Source organism: Antechinus flavipes, chromosome 2 (assembly GCF_016432865.1).
Source record: "Antechinus flavipes isolate AdamAnt ecotype Samford, QLD, Australia chromosome 2, AdamAnt_v2, whole genome shotgun sequence".
Classification (NCBI taxonomy): Eukaryota; Metazoa; Chordata; class Mammalia; order Dasyuromorphia; family Dasyuridae; genus Antechinus; species Antechinus flavipes.
The window spans coordinates 581,296,220-581,313,092 of NC_067399.1; the positions used below are offsets into that span (position 1 = coordinate 581,296,220).

A 16,873-nucleotide genomic window follows, 5' to 3' on the forward strand; every position below is an offset into this window, starting at 1 on the left:
CTTTTACTGGAGACATAGCAACTCATGCCTCATATACAAAACTCAAAAATAAAGAAAAGGATAACATACTTTAGTGACCTAAGAAGTAAACTGCAATTTTTACATTTTCCAAGCAGGAAGAGAAATAAATAGTGACCACGGTGCCTCAAGGATTCTCCCAGTCTTCTTGGAAGGTGCTGATTCACACTGACTGTTGAGGTGACTCTGTGCAATCTGCTTACCTTTGGGAGACTTCCTGTCAGACCGAAAACATCAGATAGGCTGGATCTCAAACTGACCTCACAGCTGTCTTGGGAAATTAACTCAGTGTGCCATGTAAGTCATCCTTTTTATATGAAGTATCTTAGAGTTTGGAAAGGCTTTCAGAAGTCATTTGCAAAAGGCCCATATTCAGGCACATGTCTTCTCAAACAACAGCTATCATATTACAACTTACCATGAGTCCATCAGATTTTTTAATATTTTAAGAAAATCTCATATCCAAAAAAGACTGCAAGGCTGCTGATGGAAATCAGGCCTAGACTAAAGCATGTCCCTCTTCATTATTCCTTCTGGTCTTGGACATTTCCTAGCTGTGTGACCCACACTTAGTCTCTTTTTTGAAACCTTCCAACAACAAGGAACTCACTAACTTCCCAAGTAGCCCATTCCACTTTGGGACAATTCTTAATTGTCAGACTTCCTTTTGGAAATTAATAGGGATTATGTTCTAAAATATTGATGGTAGGTCTCTTTGTGTTAATAAAAAACTAGATGCTGAAGGACACATATCAATATCAAGGGAATGGCTAAATAAGTTGTGGTATTAGGGCTGTGATAAGAATACTACTTTGCTGTAAGAAAAGATAAGCAGGTTGATTTTAGAAAAACAAAGACTTGCATGAAAAAATGAAAAGTGAAATGAGTTTAGAATCAAGAAAATGCTATATACAGTTACAGAAATATTATTCAACGAATGATTGTGAATAACAGTTATTCTGCATAGTATAAACACTCAAATCAATTACAAAAGACAAATTGAGATACTCTATTCACCTCCAGAGAAAGAACCAATAAATAGATATATGAACATAATGTATGCATAGCAATATATATAAATGTGAAAAATATATATTTAAATACATATGTGTGTATCCTTACATATACACACATATTTCTATGTGTATGTGTGTATGTATTTGTGTCAAATAGTGGCCTTCTCTAAGTACAGAATGAGAAGGGAGGGAGGGAGACAGTTCAGAACTTAAAAATGTAACCCCTCAAATTTTAATTTAATTTTAAAAAGAAAAAGAAAAATAATAATGAAATTAACAGTACATCAGAAAATCTTTGACCTAATAATTCCATTGTTGGAAATACTCTTGCTTACCCTAAATATCTGAATTACAGAGATCATTTTTTAAAAGATTTTATCCAAAAATTTACTTAGCAGCATTATATGTAATAGGAAAAGATTTGAAACAACCTAAATTTCCAAAAACAAGGGAATGATTAAATATTTAAATTGTGATTTATTAGTCTAAGGGAACAATGTAAAAATATTAACACTAACATAAATGAGGAATACAAAGTAATTAGGAAAGACCATTATGAAATGCAAAATTTAAAAGGCAGATCTCAAAAAATAGGATACATGCAAGCTAGTTGTAGCAAATAAGAGGAAAACTGAGTAAGAATGAATGGGCAAAGAATCTGATAGAGATTTATGGGGAAATGAAAGAAAATTCATAATGTTTTATGCACAGGAGTTATTAAGCAAGTTTTTGATTGACGTGATATTCACTATTGTTTTAATAAAAAATTTTAAAAGTAATATGTATATGAAGTTCTTACTTTTGCTGAGTTGAAATCTATTTCCCTACAACTTCCAGTCATTGATGCCTTTTGGAGTCAAGTGGATAATCCAATCTCTCTTCCACAATCCTTTAGATATTTGAACATGGTAACAATATTTTTCCTCAAAAATTCAGTAATCGTTTACCTAAAAATTATGAAGCATGTATCCCAAGGATACAAAAGATAGGAAGAAGATTCCACACAAACAAAAATATATGTAATTGTGCTCTTTGCAAGAAAGAAGAATTGTAAGGGGAATAGATTCTCTTGTCCAGGAGTCTCTTGATAGATTATCATCATGTCATCAAGAAACCTGGGATATGCAGCACACAATGGGGAAACTAATCTTGTAGAACATTTTCATTTCTGTCACTAAGAAAGATTTCAGAAACCCTGATGGCAAACACCCCTGCCTCTCAGTGTAGAGGGGCACCAGTAGGCACAGAGTTAAGAGAATATTCTCAACGGGACTGAGAAGCTGACTTGTTTTGCTTGACTTTACTTGTTAGGGATGGTCTGGGAAGGGAAAAAGAATAGTAACAAAAAGCACATGTAAAAAAAAGAAAAGAAAAGTGTCAGCAAACCATTTATAGAGAAAAAGGGGACATGAAAAAGACAAATTTACACGGATATTTATTAGTTTCATATAGATAATAAAAAGTTTCTTGACTTGTTACAAACAACTACCCTCAGTATTGACTTATTCAAGTACCTTTAATGCCAATGAATCTGGTCAGGATTTAAAATGCTGACAGACAACTGGTCAAAGTGTCCAAATTTTCTGTCTAAGTAAGCACACCATGCAAAAAATGTTCATTTAAATGTCAAGTTTGTTGAGTCAATTTCAAGTCTAATAAAACATGGTCAGATTGTATACCAGGCATGAGAAGCTAATGAACAAGTGCCAGACTACTGGTGATGCCAGCAAGAGAACCCTGAGACTTGTTGCCAATCATAGCTTTCTAAATAATAATACTTGTTTATTAGCTATCTCCTTTCTCTATTCCCCCAACACAGATCTGATCTAGTTTCTTAGGTATATTTATATAAACTACTAGCAGTTGAACCATCAGTAGATATGTTAAAAAAAAAAAAAAAAAGAAAGAAAGAAAGAAATTCTATTTTAAATTTTATTCCTTTTGGCCCAAAAGAAAAATATTGCATTTTTTACATATTTCTTCCAAGGACTTGAAAAACTTTTTGAAAATTATATTTTCATGTAATAATAATAAAAGGAAAAGTTATTCATATAGTGCTATTCAACTTTTAGTTTCCAAGATGCTAAATGTTTTATATAACATATTTTCTTCCTCCCAATTTTGAAAAAAATAGAAGACTATAAGTATTAATGTGTTGTATATACTACGAGCTTGTGTTGATGTACTGGTGCATTGTACTGAATTGCATTTTTGTCTTTCTTTTTTATTCTTTGATATAGTTCTCTGGGTAAAGAAAGGAAAAAATATAAACAAACACATTTTTAAAAGACAAAAAATATTACAAGATAATTTTTTTTAAAGCAGACAATGCTCATTATCCTCAACTTTAAAAAAAGTGGCTTGACCTTTGAATACAGTAATACAGAAATTTCAAAGACAAAAGGAAAAATTGCGGATGCGAGCACATGTGCACGCGCGTACACACACACACACACACACACACCCCTATAATTTAGTAGAAGAGAAAGGAAAGCTGGTGCCCCTCAGCAGGGAAATAACTAAAGAAACTGTGGAACATGCATGTAATAAAATATTATGCTACCCCTAAAAATTATTAAGTATGAAGAAGTTGGAGAAACTTAACAAGACCTGTATGAATTAAGGCAGAACAAAGTGAGAAGATCTAGGACAATTTACATAATACCACAAGGACTCTAGAATCATGATTTGAGCACGCCTACCATCTCTATGCAGAAAGGTGAGGAATGGGTTTCTCTCTGGGCAAACAAGGCCAATGTGATTTGCTTTGCTTGACTGTTCTTAATCATTACAAAAAAGAATTCTCTCAGGATTAGATTTGTCATTGGAAAATGACAGTAATATTAAAAAATTAAGAAAAGAACATCAATAAAATATAAAATATAAAAGAAGAAAGGACAGATACTCTCTAAGGTCTTTTACTAAATTCTAAAATTCTATCAAAATCAAGCGATAATTTATGGTACACAGGAAAAAGAAACTTTACAACATAATATCAAAGAGTAAAATGTTTTCTGGCTTTCAGAGATTACTGCTATGTCTATAACATAGAAAAGGAGAGGAATCACTATTTCCTTATATTTGTACGTTCTCACCTTAAAAAAAAAAAAAATCAAGAATTTGAAGCCTATGTGCTTTCCTTTTCTTAGGTTTTAGAGGACTTGGTGTAAACACCATCAAAAGTACCTATTTATCCCTATAGAGAATATATATTTCTATTGGAAACTGCTTGCTTACTATATGCTCAAAAGGCCCAGAACAGAGAAGAATGAGAAAATCTAAAAATGATTTAGATTTCAAAGAAAACTGTAATCTTGATTCTTCTGCCCATGATTATCTTAAGATTCACAAAAGGAGCTGAATATTATACACTTCGTGAAAAAAATAGCATGTTAATTTTACCAAAAACTCTATTATAAATAAAGCAATTTAATGCTCCACATCTATAAAAGAGTGCATGGAAATGAAAATAGCATGCTTTAAAAGTGCTACATAGATCACAGTGTATTCTCTTCTATATTCACTCTCTTTACTAGAGTTGTACATATTTCAAAATGGAAGTAAGATTTCTGAAAATTTTAAATTCCAACCTTAGAATATTTTTTTCACTCCAGGCAATTATATATATATATCAAGGTCATCAACAACACAAAGATCTAAATATTTATTTCAACTGAAACAGACTTATATTTTTCTCCATATTTTTCATATGCTCCATTTGATGCAAAGTTCAAGATAGTATTTCTTCATTATCCTTAATATAAGTAGCAAGAAAGAGACAGTGAAAATTAGAGGTGCCATTAAGATTGGGTCTAATGATATAGGATTCCTTCAAAAGAGAAAAAAAGCATTATGGTGCCAATATTTCTTATATCGAGACCAGTTCTCACTTTCTCAACAGCTGTTGGCTAACATCCTCCTTCTTAAGAAACCATGTTTTACAGATTAGCAGTTTGTCAGATGATGATTTGTGTTGATATGTTGGTGATACAAGAACTTTGACTGTTACTCATTTAATCAGAAGACATTTTCCCATTTGAAACTTTAATAATAGATTTTTGATCACAACTTTATAAAACTAAGCAGCAAAACTGGTTTTAATCCAGGAATCCCATTACTGGTAATTAACCCTAAGAAAGGCAACAATGGAAAGTTCCATCACATAATGTACCAAAATATTCATAGCCATATTTTATAGTGGCAAAAACATGGGAAAAATTAAGTATCTATCAACTGATGAAGGGTGAAGAAACGATGAGATATAAATGCAATAATACTACAGAATAAGGCAAAATAAATATGGCAAACTTGAAGAAACTTAGAAATTTCTACATCTAGCTTCCTTCACCTTCCCTCCACTGCCAAAAAAATCTTGTGTGTGTGTGTGTGTGTGTGTGTGTGTGTGTGTGTGTGTATTATATATAATTTGAAATGTGTCCTACTTCTTAAGGGAGCAAGTTATATATAACAAGAAAATCATTTATATGCCATAGATCCTTCATTCTCCACTAATAAAATGGAGGCTTCCTAAGGGCAGAAAAGGGCTATTTCATTTTGTCTATATCTCTAGCACAGTGTGTTACATAAATATGTATTTCACTGTCTATCAGACTGTTCAGCAATATTACTAGACATCACAAAATATTGTTTGTTCAGAAAGAAGTAGTATTTATTAAAATTACAGAAGAAATAATGGAAAATTTCTTAATATAAGTAAGCACAATAATTTCTCCTTTCCCAAATTAAAAAAGTATGAAAACTTTCCTAATCATATCAATATACTCGTCTAATAGCCAAATTATTTTGAAATAAATTTTAATAACAGAAGTTCAGATGTATTCAGTCTTCAGTAATTCTCTTCCTCATTTATAGGAGAGTTAAAAATTTTAAATGATTAATTATTAATCTCTAAAAATATGTCTTCACTTTATCATTGACCCTGGAAATCAGGCTATGTTAACAATAAAAAAGCAATACTATCATCAATTATAACAAAATCACTTAACATTCAACAGTCATCTAGTACAATATTAGCATTCTATTCATTACAACCTGCACAACAAGTAGTAGTAATACTTCCAATTATCTAATAAAGCAATCAGTTTTACTCTTGGATAGTGCTTATGAGAAGACATCTTTCCTAACTTCAAAGCTAAATCTGCCCTTGCCCACTTCTACCCTCCACTTACAGTTCTGCCTCCAGGACCAAACAAGCAGAACCAGTATAATAATGCCTTTTGGACATGCCAAACTTTACAAGCTTTCTTATGCCTCTTCAGTCTCCTAATTCATTCATTTACTCATTTAACAAGAATTGTTCAATGTCTATTATGTGGCAAGCACTGGGTTAAGTACTGGCTAATATTCTCCCAATTTTTTTCAACTCATCTTCACACGATATGGATTCAAGGCCTTTCACCATCCTGGTTGCCCACCCCAATGTTTATCAATGTTCTTTCTAAACTGTGAAGGCCAGAACTGAATACAACATTTCAGGGGTCCTCAAACTTTTTAAACAGGGGGCCATTTCACTGTCTCTCAGACTGTTGGAGGGTCAGACTATAGTAAAAACAAAAACTTTGTTTTGTGGGCCTTTAAATAAAGAAACTTCATAGCGGTGGGTGAAGGGGATAATTGTCCTCAGCTGCTGCATCAGGCCTGCAGGCCATAGTTTGAGGACCCCTGTTCTAGATGCTGAATGACCTGGGCAACTACATCAAGATCATCACTTCTTTATAGCCCAGAAACTGTGCTTTCTTAAATTTAAAAGCTGAATTAACCTATTTTGGCTGCTATATCACATTGAGTTTTTAAGTATTAAAATACCCAGAAAAACTGTCTGAAAACCATTCCTCTATAATTTTATGCTTGAAGGTGCTTTTTTTTTTTTAAACATGTTTATAAAAGTATATAATACTATTTGATCTAGCAATACCACTACTAAGTATGATCCCAAAGATATTAAAGACAAAAGGCAAAAAGACAAATATGTATAAAATTTTTATAGCAGCTTTTTGTGGTGACAAAGAATTGGAAATTGAGGCGATGTCCAGAAACTAGGGAATGATTGAATAAATTGTGGTATATGAAAGTAATAGAATACTATTGTGATATAAGAAATGATGAACAATCAGATTTCAGAAAAAACTGGAAAGATTTATATGAACTGATAAGAAGTGAAGTGAGTAGGACCAAGAGAACACTGTATATACTAACAGCCACACCCTGCGATGATCAACTTTAATAGACTTGGCTTTCTTAATCATAAAATGATCTAAGAATTCCAAAAGACTCATATTGGAAAATACTATCCACATCCAGAGAAAGTACTATGGAACATAGATAGAAGCATATACTATTTTCAGTTTTGTTTTCTTTCTTATGTTTTTTTTCCCTTTTGTTCTAATAATCCAACTAATGTGGAAATAGGTTTAATATCATTAATTAATATGAATATGAATAATATGAATATAAATAATATGAAACACTTAATTGAATCTGTTGCTAAAAGATAGTTTATCTTCTATCCACATCATTCCTCTAATGTATCAGTTTGGTTAACTTATCAAAAAAGGAAATGAACTTAGTCTGGCACGACTCTCTGATGAAGCTATGAAGTCATATTCAATAAAGGATACTGCCTCAAAGTGACAAACATGAATACATGTGTATGTACAAACCACACACATTATGCATATGTGTGTGTGTGTATGTTTGTAAATATAAATAACTAAATATTATAATTTCAGATATTATCAAAACCAGAAAAACATCAGGGCCTTAAAGGACAAATTGTTTTTTAAAAAGAAGAGCATGTGTGGTACATATAAATCAAACTTTTTTTTTTGGCATGTTGAATTATTGAAACATAAGAAATTCTAACTTCAATAAATTTTTATTATTTATATAATATATTTAACCATAGCCTAAGTACCATAATTTAGTAACATTCAAACTGAACAAAAGAATGACTATAAGCATACCTCTTACCAAATACTCTGCCAAATTTCTCTTGCTAAAGCAAGAAGCATTGCCAGAATTTGCCTTCAATGACCAAGGCATCTCTGGTCTCAATTTATTTGGTAGTTATGACCGTTGATATCCTATACTTTTCTCTCTCTTGACTCCAGAAATTTGCTATTACTTGAATATTATAAATTATATCCCCCTACAAGTTGGGGACAATATTGTAAGAACCGTTTGGCTATAAGTAGTATTTTCTCAATCACTAATATTCCCTGAATAACTAGAGTAATCTACTATATGATAAAACCAAATATCCAAGCTTCTGGAACAAAAACTCATTCTCTGAAAAAACTGTTGGGAAAACTGGACAAAATTATGGCAGAAACTAGGTATAAATCAACATGTCACACCATATACCAAGATAAGATCAAAATGGGTACATGGTTTACACATAAAGAGTGATCCCACAAACTAAGAAAGTATGAAATAGTTTATCTGTCAGATTTATGAAAAAGGGAAGAATTTAGGACCCAAGAAGATAGAGACAAAATTACAAAATATAAACTAAATCATTTTGATTGTATAAAATTTAAAAGTTTTTACACAAATAAAAACCAATATAATCAAAACTCTTATCAAAAAACTAGGGAAACAATTTTGCAACTAGTATCTCTGATAAAGGCCTCATTTCTCATGTATATTGAGAGCTGAGTCAAATTTAGAAAAAGACAAGTCATTCACCAATTGAGAAATGGTCAAAGGATATGATCAGGCAATTTTCAGAGGAAGAAATCAAAGTTATCTATAGTCATGTGAAAAAATGCTCTGATAAGAGAAATGCAAATTAAAACAGTCCTGAGACACTACCTCACACCTATCAGATTGGCTAATATGATAAAAAAGGAAAATGCTAGACATTGGAGGGGATATGGAAAAACTGGGACACTACTGTGCTGCTCATAGAGCTGTGAATAGATCCAACTATTCTGGAGAGCAATTTGGAACTATGCTCAAACACTGATTCAGCAATACCACTGCTAGGTCTATATCCCCAAGACATCCAAAAAAAGGGGAAAGGACCTATTTGTACAAAAATGTTGATAGCAGTTCTCTTCTGTAATGGCTAAGAATTAGAAATCAAAGGTATGCTTATCAATTATGAAACAGCTAAACAAGATGTGATATATGAATATTACTATGCTATAAGAAATGACAAAAATAGGGCGATTTCAGAAAAAGTGGAAAGACATACATAAACTGATGAATAGTGAAGTGAATAATACCAGGAGAACATTGTACATAGGAACAGTAATATTATTTAAAGAAGAACTGTGAATGATATGGTTATTCTCAGCAATACAATGATCCAAGACAATCAATCCCAAGGGACTAATGATGAAGGCAAACTAAATTAAGCACCTTCAGAAAAAGAGCTGATATTGTTTGAATATAGACTGAAGTATGCTATTTCTTCTTTTTTTTTCTTTTATTGGAGTCTTTTTGTACAAAATGATTAGTATGGCAATGTTTTACATAATTGCACATGTATAACCTATATCTGACTGCTTACCATCTTGGGAGGGGAGGAAGAATGGAATTTTGATCTTGAAATTTTAAATTAAAATGTTTTAGGAGCAGTTAGATAATGCAGTGGATAGAGTGCTGGCCCTGAAGTCAGGAGGACTGGACCTCAAATCTGGCCTCAGACACTTAACACTTCCTAGCTGCATGACTCTGGGCAAGTCACTTAACCCCAATTACCCTGTAAAATAAAACAAAATGCTTTTAAAATAATTAATATTCATTTTGGATTATTTCTCTCTCCATCCTCCTGCTCTTCAATATTTAAAAGCTCTGGTAAAATGAAATAACTTCTAATATATATCAGCTGACTCATCAGCTAGCCAATAAATACTTCCACTAGCATTGTAACAAAAACATTTATTCATAAAAGAATTGAACAATAAAGTAAAAGAAATAAAATTAGATTCAATTCAACAAGTATTAACTAAGTGTCAACTATATGCCAGGCATTATTTCCTTCCCTCAAATCCCTTCAAAAACCTATGTGACTTTAATATGGGAAGTCCCAGCATGGCAGACAGTACGGGTGCAACTTTCTGTGAAGGCCATGAATAGGCTATAAAGATGTGTACCTCAGATATTCATCACATAACTAGAATATAACTATAACTTGAAGAGTTATTATTTGGCACAAGTCACTCTAAAATTCTAACAATCAAAAATCACCTTTAAAAGTTGCTTTCCCCATATGCAGGATCCATGTTGGGGTTTGCCACCGCCTCCTTTTCTATCACGAATTCTAAGATGGATTGGTAAGTCACTCCCTATTTAGGTATCCAGCATTTCTACTATAATAATTCCTTCTTTTTGTGGGAATCAGATCCAAGACAGAAGTGTGCCCCTTGTTTCTGAACCTTTCAAGTGATTAAATTATCAGTAGAGCAAACCCAGAACCCAGTAGAACTGCTCTGCTTTTAGCAGATGCCAAGATAACTGAAGCAACTCTTTCTCTCCTTCATGATTATAACATGTCTCTGTGCCAGACTTGTGATTTATTTCCTTTTTCTGTCCTGGTTGTCTAATACCTCAATGAAAATGTCATTTTCCTTTCCATTCCTACAGATCTTTATTCCAATGTTCTCCAACTCTTCTCTCTCTCTCTCAATCCTAGATTTTCTCATATGAAGAAATAGCTTGATAAATAATACTACACATAATCCCTATAATCTTTATGCATCTGGTGCCTTTAAAATAAGATACACCTATGGCTAGCCATATACCAATCAGGAATACTAGCCCACCAGGTCTTAGTGATGTCTATCAATTCAAATTTGCTTCTTTTCATTAAGCTCCCTAGTGCACCATGCTTGTTATCTATATTTACTGCATCTGTAAATAGATATCTGAAGTCGTAAGGTTAGTCTTTAGTTTCTTACGAATTTTTGGTTATTTCTATTGATACGCTTCTTTCTAAATTGTAGCTACATTCAATGTTATCTAACATGATGAATGCAAGAAAGCAGTTTTTACATTTATGTTATTTTTTTTTCAGTTTAAAGTCCTTTTGATTAAATGTACAAGAGAAATGAAAATATAGTCCTATCAGCCTTCTTAGACATACTTCACTCCTGGCCAGGACAGTTATTCTTATATTTTCAGATGTGGTCCATTGATTTAAATCTCTTTCTCAAACACCATTAAAACAACAACAATAGCAACTACTAGCTGTTTAATATCAAATCTGAATTTTCCCTACTGAATCTCTTGTATTTCATCATTAGAAGTGATGAAAATACTAGCTATGTTTCTAAGATTTTAATTTCTTCTCTTCAACTTCCCAATCCTTAGCAGTAATATATTTCTTCTAAAAGGAAGATTTATAATCATATAAATCAATAAAATAAATAAATTTATAATCATATCACATAAATCATATGATATCAGAAATAGGTAATGATTATCAGGTTTGATAAATCTTGAGGCTCCTGGATAAATATCAGAACTCTCTTGTTATCATGTAGACAAATATGTCTGACTAACCCTCAACAGGGTCACCAAGCACTTCTATTTGTCTTCCTCCTCTAACCTCTTCTGGATAATCTCTTGCACAACAGCACCTATAGATCCACAACCACACTCTTTAAAAGACAAGTACTTACTTCCTCCTCAAAAAGTCCAGACTACCCTAGTACCCTAGTGTATCATTCCAAACATTTAGTAGGTTCTTCCTTTTCCAATTCTATTATGGATCATATTTTTCCACATGTATCTACCCTATTTCTTCTTTTATCTCTCTCCCCCCCCTTCTCTCTCTCTTTCTCTCTCTCTCTTCTCTCTCTCTCTCTGTCTCTCTCTCTCTCTTTTCCTCTCTCTCTTCCTCTCTTCCTCTCTCTCCCTCTCTTCCTCTCTCTCTCTTTCTTCCTCCCTCTCTCTTTCTTCCTCCCTCTCTCTCTCTTCCTCATTCTCTCTCTCTCTTCCTCCCTCTCTCCCTCTCCCTCTTCATCGCTCTCTCTCTCTTTTTATTCTGAGACAATGTTAACTAACTTGCCCAGAGTCACATAGTCAGGAAGTGTTAAGTGTCTGAGGTAACATTTGAACTCAGCTCCTCCTGACTTCAGGGCTAGTACTGTATCCACTGTGCACCTAGCTGCCCCAATTTTTTTTTTTTTAACACAGTTTAGGATTCCTCTCTTCCTCTTTAGATCCTTTTTTTTTTTTTCATTTTTTTAAAACAGTGAAACTGTGTGTGTCTATATAGAACAGAAGTTCTCTGAAGAACAGAGAAGTGGTTTTTTAAGCATTTTTACTTTCTCTTACAGAAGAGAAACCAACCTGAATTAGATGTCAATTAACTAGACAGAGTAGAAAGAAAAACATAATACATAGTAAATGGATCAAAATTCTCCCTGTTCTACATCTTTCTTTCTGAAAATAAGATCTTCAAAATGCATATCATCCTTGTAAAAAATTGTATTTTTTTCCAATTACACGTAATGACAATTTTTTAACATTCATTTAAAAAAATTTTTGAGTTCTAAATTTTTCTCTCTCCCTTCCCTTCTTTACTCTCCCTAAAATGGCAAGACATTCAATATAGGTTAGATATGTGCAATCACATAAATATATATTTCCATATTAGTCATGTTATGAAAGGAAACAAATCAAAAGAAAAAATACACAAAAAAGTTAAAATAATATATTTCAATCTGCACAGAATACATCATCATTCTTGATTCTCATTCCTAAGCTTTGATTTCTTCATATGTAAAATGGGAACAATATTTTTTTTTAAATCAAGTCTATAATTTGACCAGTACAGGAAACTCCCACTGAGGAACTTCCTCTAACAATCATGATTGTACCTGCTTTGCAACTTACAAAGTGTGCTAGGGCAACTGAGAGTTAAATGACTCACCAGCATGCAACCAAGGTGAGACTTGAACCCAGGTCTTTCTATTTACTCTGTCCAACCAAACAAAAGGAAATGCCTGACAAACCTGCAAGTGCTATAGAGGTGTGTTATTATTATCCATACTTATTGGATTGAACTTAACCCATTTATATGTAAAGCTTTTGGTTAACCAGAGAAAAATTTCTCAGGGAAGACACTTCAAAGGTAAGGGGTTCATGTATGTCAACCATAGAAAAACAGTCAGATTAATCTGTACTATTTCAATTGTCTGATAAAAATTTTTATTAAGTTGGAAACATTTTTTTAAAAAACTTAATAAGCTCTGAAACAATTTTTCTTTTGTCTACTCCAAAGTTCGTCTTTATTTACACAATAAGAGTAAAAAATGTCCATCCCTGAAAAATAGCTTCATAGAGAAAAGCAGAAAATCTAGATTTATCTATATTTTTAAGTACACACAGTATTAAAAATACCACAAACACTAGACTAAAAAGAAACTAGTTATTATCTTTCTATCTTCTCTCATGAACTAAATCTCAGTCTTATGTAGTAAAAATGATAGTTCAAAAGTTTCTGCTGAAGAAAAAATCTAAACTGGGAATCTTTTAACATGGTGACAAATCATTTGTCAGTCACATGGACATATAAAATAATTAAGAATTTATTAAACTACCTGGCATTAGCATAGCACTATGCTGTTTTCAAGGTATCAATTGCTAAACAAATATAGAATGGTACTCACCAGCAAGTGTGTAATCCATATCAAAACCAAAACACTTTATCTTTTCCATAGCTAAACTCCGGTTCACAAACACCCTACAAGAAGAAATAAAAAGTGATTAAATTAATCAAGTTTATTATTATTAATCAAATTGTCTATTAAAAATGTTAAATTAAATTAAATTAAAATATCTAAAATATTATGGAGCTGCTTCTACAAATTATTTTATTTAAGGGCACACAAGTAAATATCCTACACATCCAGATTTTGTTCATATAATGAATATTACACAAAAATAAATGGATAGGAGTTTAACCACCAATTTCTGGGGGGCCATATTAATATCAATGCCATGCCTCTTAAGGCCATGGCTGTTCTTTATCTTACAAGGGTCCAAATCTGTAAGACATGCCTAGCTCCATGTTCTCCACCTTGTGAAAGCTGCTTTGAAACCACAAGGAAAAATAACCCATGAAGAGGTACACAATATAATAAAAAAGACCCCTGGCTGTGGGTTCTGGCTCTGCTTCGAGTTTTGTGACCTTAAAACTGTTTCACTTTCTGAGCTTCAAGCTTCTCACCTACAGAAGGAGGGGCTGAGCTAGACCTTTCTTCCAGTTCTAAATCTTTGATCTAGCTATTCTCATAAGCAAAATAGCAACAAAATTCTCTATGGGCAAGCATTAAATCAAGCATATCAAACAGACTTCCTAATCAACTAAGACTATCAGCTGCTGATGGACCCCACCTCCCTTTCCTCTGAGTATAAATAGAGCTTGTCTTAGCAAAGTATCCCAGAAGAGTAATCCGAACACAATAAATATCTAAAATAAAAGACTGCATGGCACAATGGAAGGAGCATTGAACCTGGGTTCAAATCCTACAACTGCCAGTTATTAGTTGTGTGAATTTGGGCAATTCCATGGACCTCCATTTCCCACCCTTAAAAATGAAAGGACCGCACTAGATAATCTCTAAGGTTTCTTCTAGTTCTAAACCAATAGCCAATGATCCAATTCAACTGCCTTGACAAAAAAGCTTGTGATAGATAAATTTACTATAACCGAAAACTGACTGACTAACCTGTGCCTGTGGTTTAAAAAAACTGCAGGGAAAACAATATCCATAACTCACAAGTATATTATTCACATTAGATAAACAGACAGAAGTATATTAGCATGTGTGTATCTATGTATATCCATAATCTCGTACAACAATATACCCATTATTCATATATATGTATATTTAACATGTGCAATATGTGTCAAAATGCAGGTGTGTGCATCATGCATATGACACCTATGCTCACATACTGATAACATGTCTTGTTCTGTGCATGTGAATATATAGAGAATAACAGTGCCCATCAATCATTTTGTGAAAGGTGTCCTGAAAGTCTTAGGGTAATTTTTAAGCTATTAAACTTTAAAATGACCTAGAACTTTTGGAACATTCTTTGTACAATATAATGTACACCAAGCAAAGGCTGGCCTTTTAGCCTTTTTTGTTTTTGTTTTTTATTTTACAACAGAGAGAGGACAAAGGCTATTTTAAATACACTAAAGAGGTTTTTGTTAATTAGGGAGAGTAATAATCTCTATGGGATAATAAAGTTTATTTTAAATTAAAAGTTATGAGTTGAGTCACAAAAGCTCTGAGCCCACAATTAGGAAAATTTCTAACACTAATGCAAAGTGGGTTGTCTGCTTAACTTTATTTTTATATCTATTTCCAGTTAAACCCCTGGCCACTTTTGGACACAATTCACTTTGCTAGAAATGAAACAATAGATTATATTATAGTGTTTGGGGATTAATAGGCCCTGGGAGAGGAAGTTCAAGAAAGAGCTGATCTTTTTCTCAGGTTTTTCAACCCACTTTTTGTGTTCTCAGATGCTTATAGTAGTTCCAGATCTTCCTCTATTATAGCTCCTCAGAGATATTCTATAAGGCTTACCCTGTGAACTCACACTCAAGATTTCTAAATAGTTCTTAAAATAACTTCCTTAGGCTGTGAACAAGTCTATCTCACAATGGTTTTGTATGATTCAAGAAGGTATAAAGTCCTCTTTACACTTGGTTTCCATTGACAGGTTCACTCAATAACTACTCTTATCTAAATAAGGTAATTACTTTTAAGTAGAGGGATAATCAATAGAGATCTACCTTACAAATGTTTTTAAACAGATAAATTCATTATCCAGAGAAAAGTTAAGGGTTCCAATCCTTCTTTTACAGATGCACAATAACACAAAACTTCACAGTTCACTTACTTCCACCCAGTCTGTACTGATAATCAATACTATTCATCTATTCACAGTCATACAAATTCCCCCTAAACACATGACACAGGTGACATAATTACCCAACAAAGTATTAAATTCTAACCCTAATGAAACACAGTGAATGATAGGACTGAAGTTGAGGATTCTTAAACACAGACTAGGGAACCAACTGGACCAAATTCTTAATCAGATACCAAACAGCTGATGTTCCTAAAATATTCAGGGATCAAGACTTGAAATAAGAGCCAGGAAAAGGTTGAAGACTATTCTTTCTTGTGGTATGGCCTTGCAAGAGAGTCATGAAGCCATATAATTAATAGGTCATCTTCAACTTTCTGAGGGTAGAAATACGAAAGCTAGTCTCAGAACACAAAACCAGGAGAAGGAGGAGGGTGGGAGGAATTAGTGCCACATTGAGGTGGCACTAAGGGTAAAGAGAAGCCATTAGTAGATTCAACTGGACATTTTCAGATATCAGTTTCCTAGAGAAGCATTTAATGCAACCATCATCGCCAAAGATATTCTATTGCAAATGGATTTATGTGGAGCAACAGTGATATCTAGTGACAAGTTAAATTAGCCATAGAGGTGTTTTCTCCAGCTCTCTCAGAAAATTAATACTGAAGGACTTGAATTTATACCAGAGAATTCTTAAGTTTGATAAAAGCAACAAAAATTATATATTAATAAGCATCTACTGTATTTCACGATTTTCATCTTTGTCTTATTCACTGAATCTTTCACAATATTTTTATTCTGTCTTCTTTAGTTGTCCTAGTAATATTTAATTTTTTCACTTTATTCTGCTTTGGAGCTTGGAAAAAATTATTTAATAACAAATGATTGAAAAAAAAGGCATCAATAAACCTTTTTAAAATTCTAGGGTAGCTTGGTTTTTGCATGGTTCAGAAACAAGTCAATTTTTAAAAATA

General features: G+C 32.8%; 1 protein-coding gene across 4 annotated transcripts in view; it reads right to left on the bottom strand.

Annotated features, from left to right (window-relative positions):
* NT5C2 (5'-nucleotidase, cytosolic II) overlaps positions 1-16,873 on the bottom strand; it is a 116,225-nt gene that overhangs the window by 45,366 nt on the left and 53,986 nt on the right. For all 4 annotated transcript variants that reach the window (XM_051981329.1, XM_051981328.1, XM_051981327.1 and 1 more), the window contains one exon: positions 13,679-13,752. In XM_051981329.1, coding sequence (XP_051837289.1) covers positions 13,679-13,752 — 74 coding nt within the window. The remainder of the gene's footprint in view (positions 1-13,678; positions 13,753-16,873) is intronic.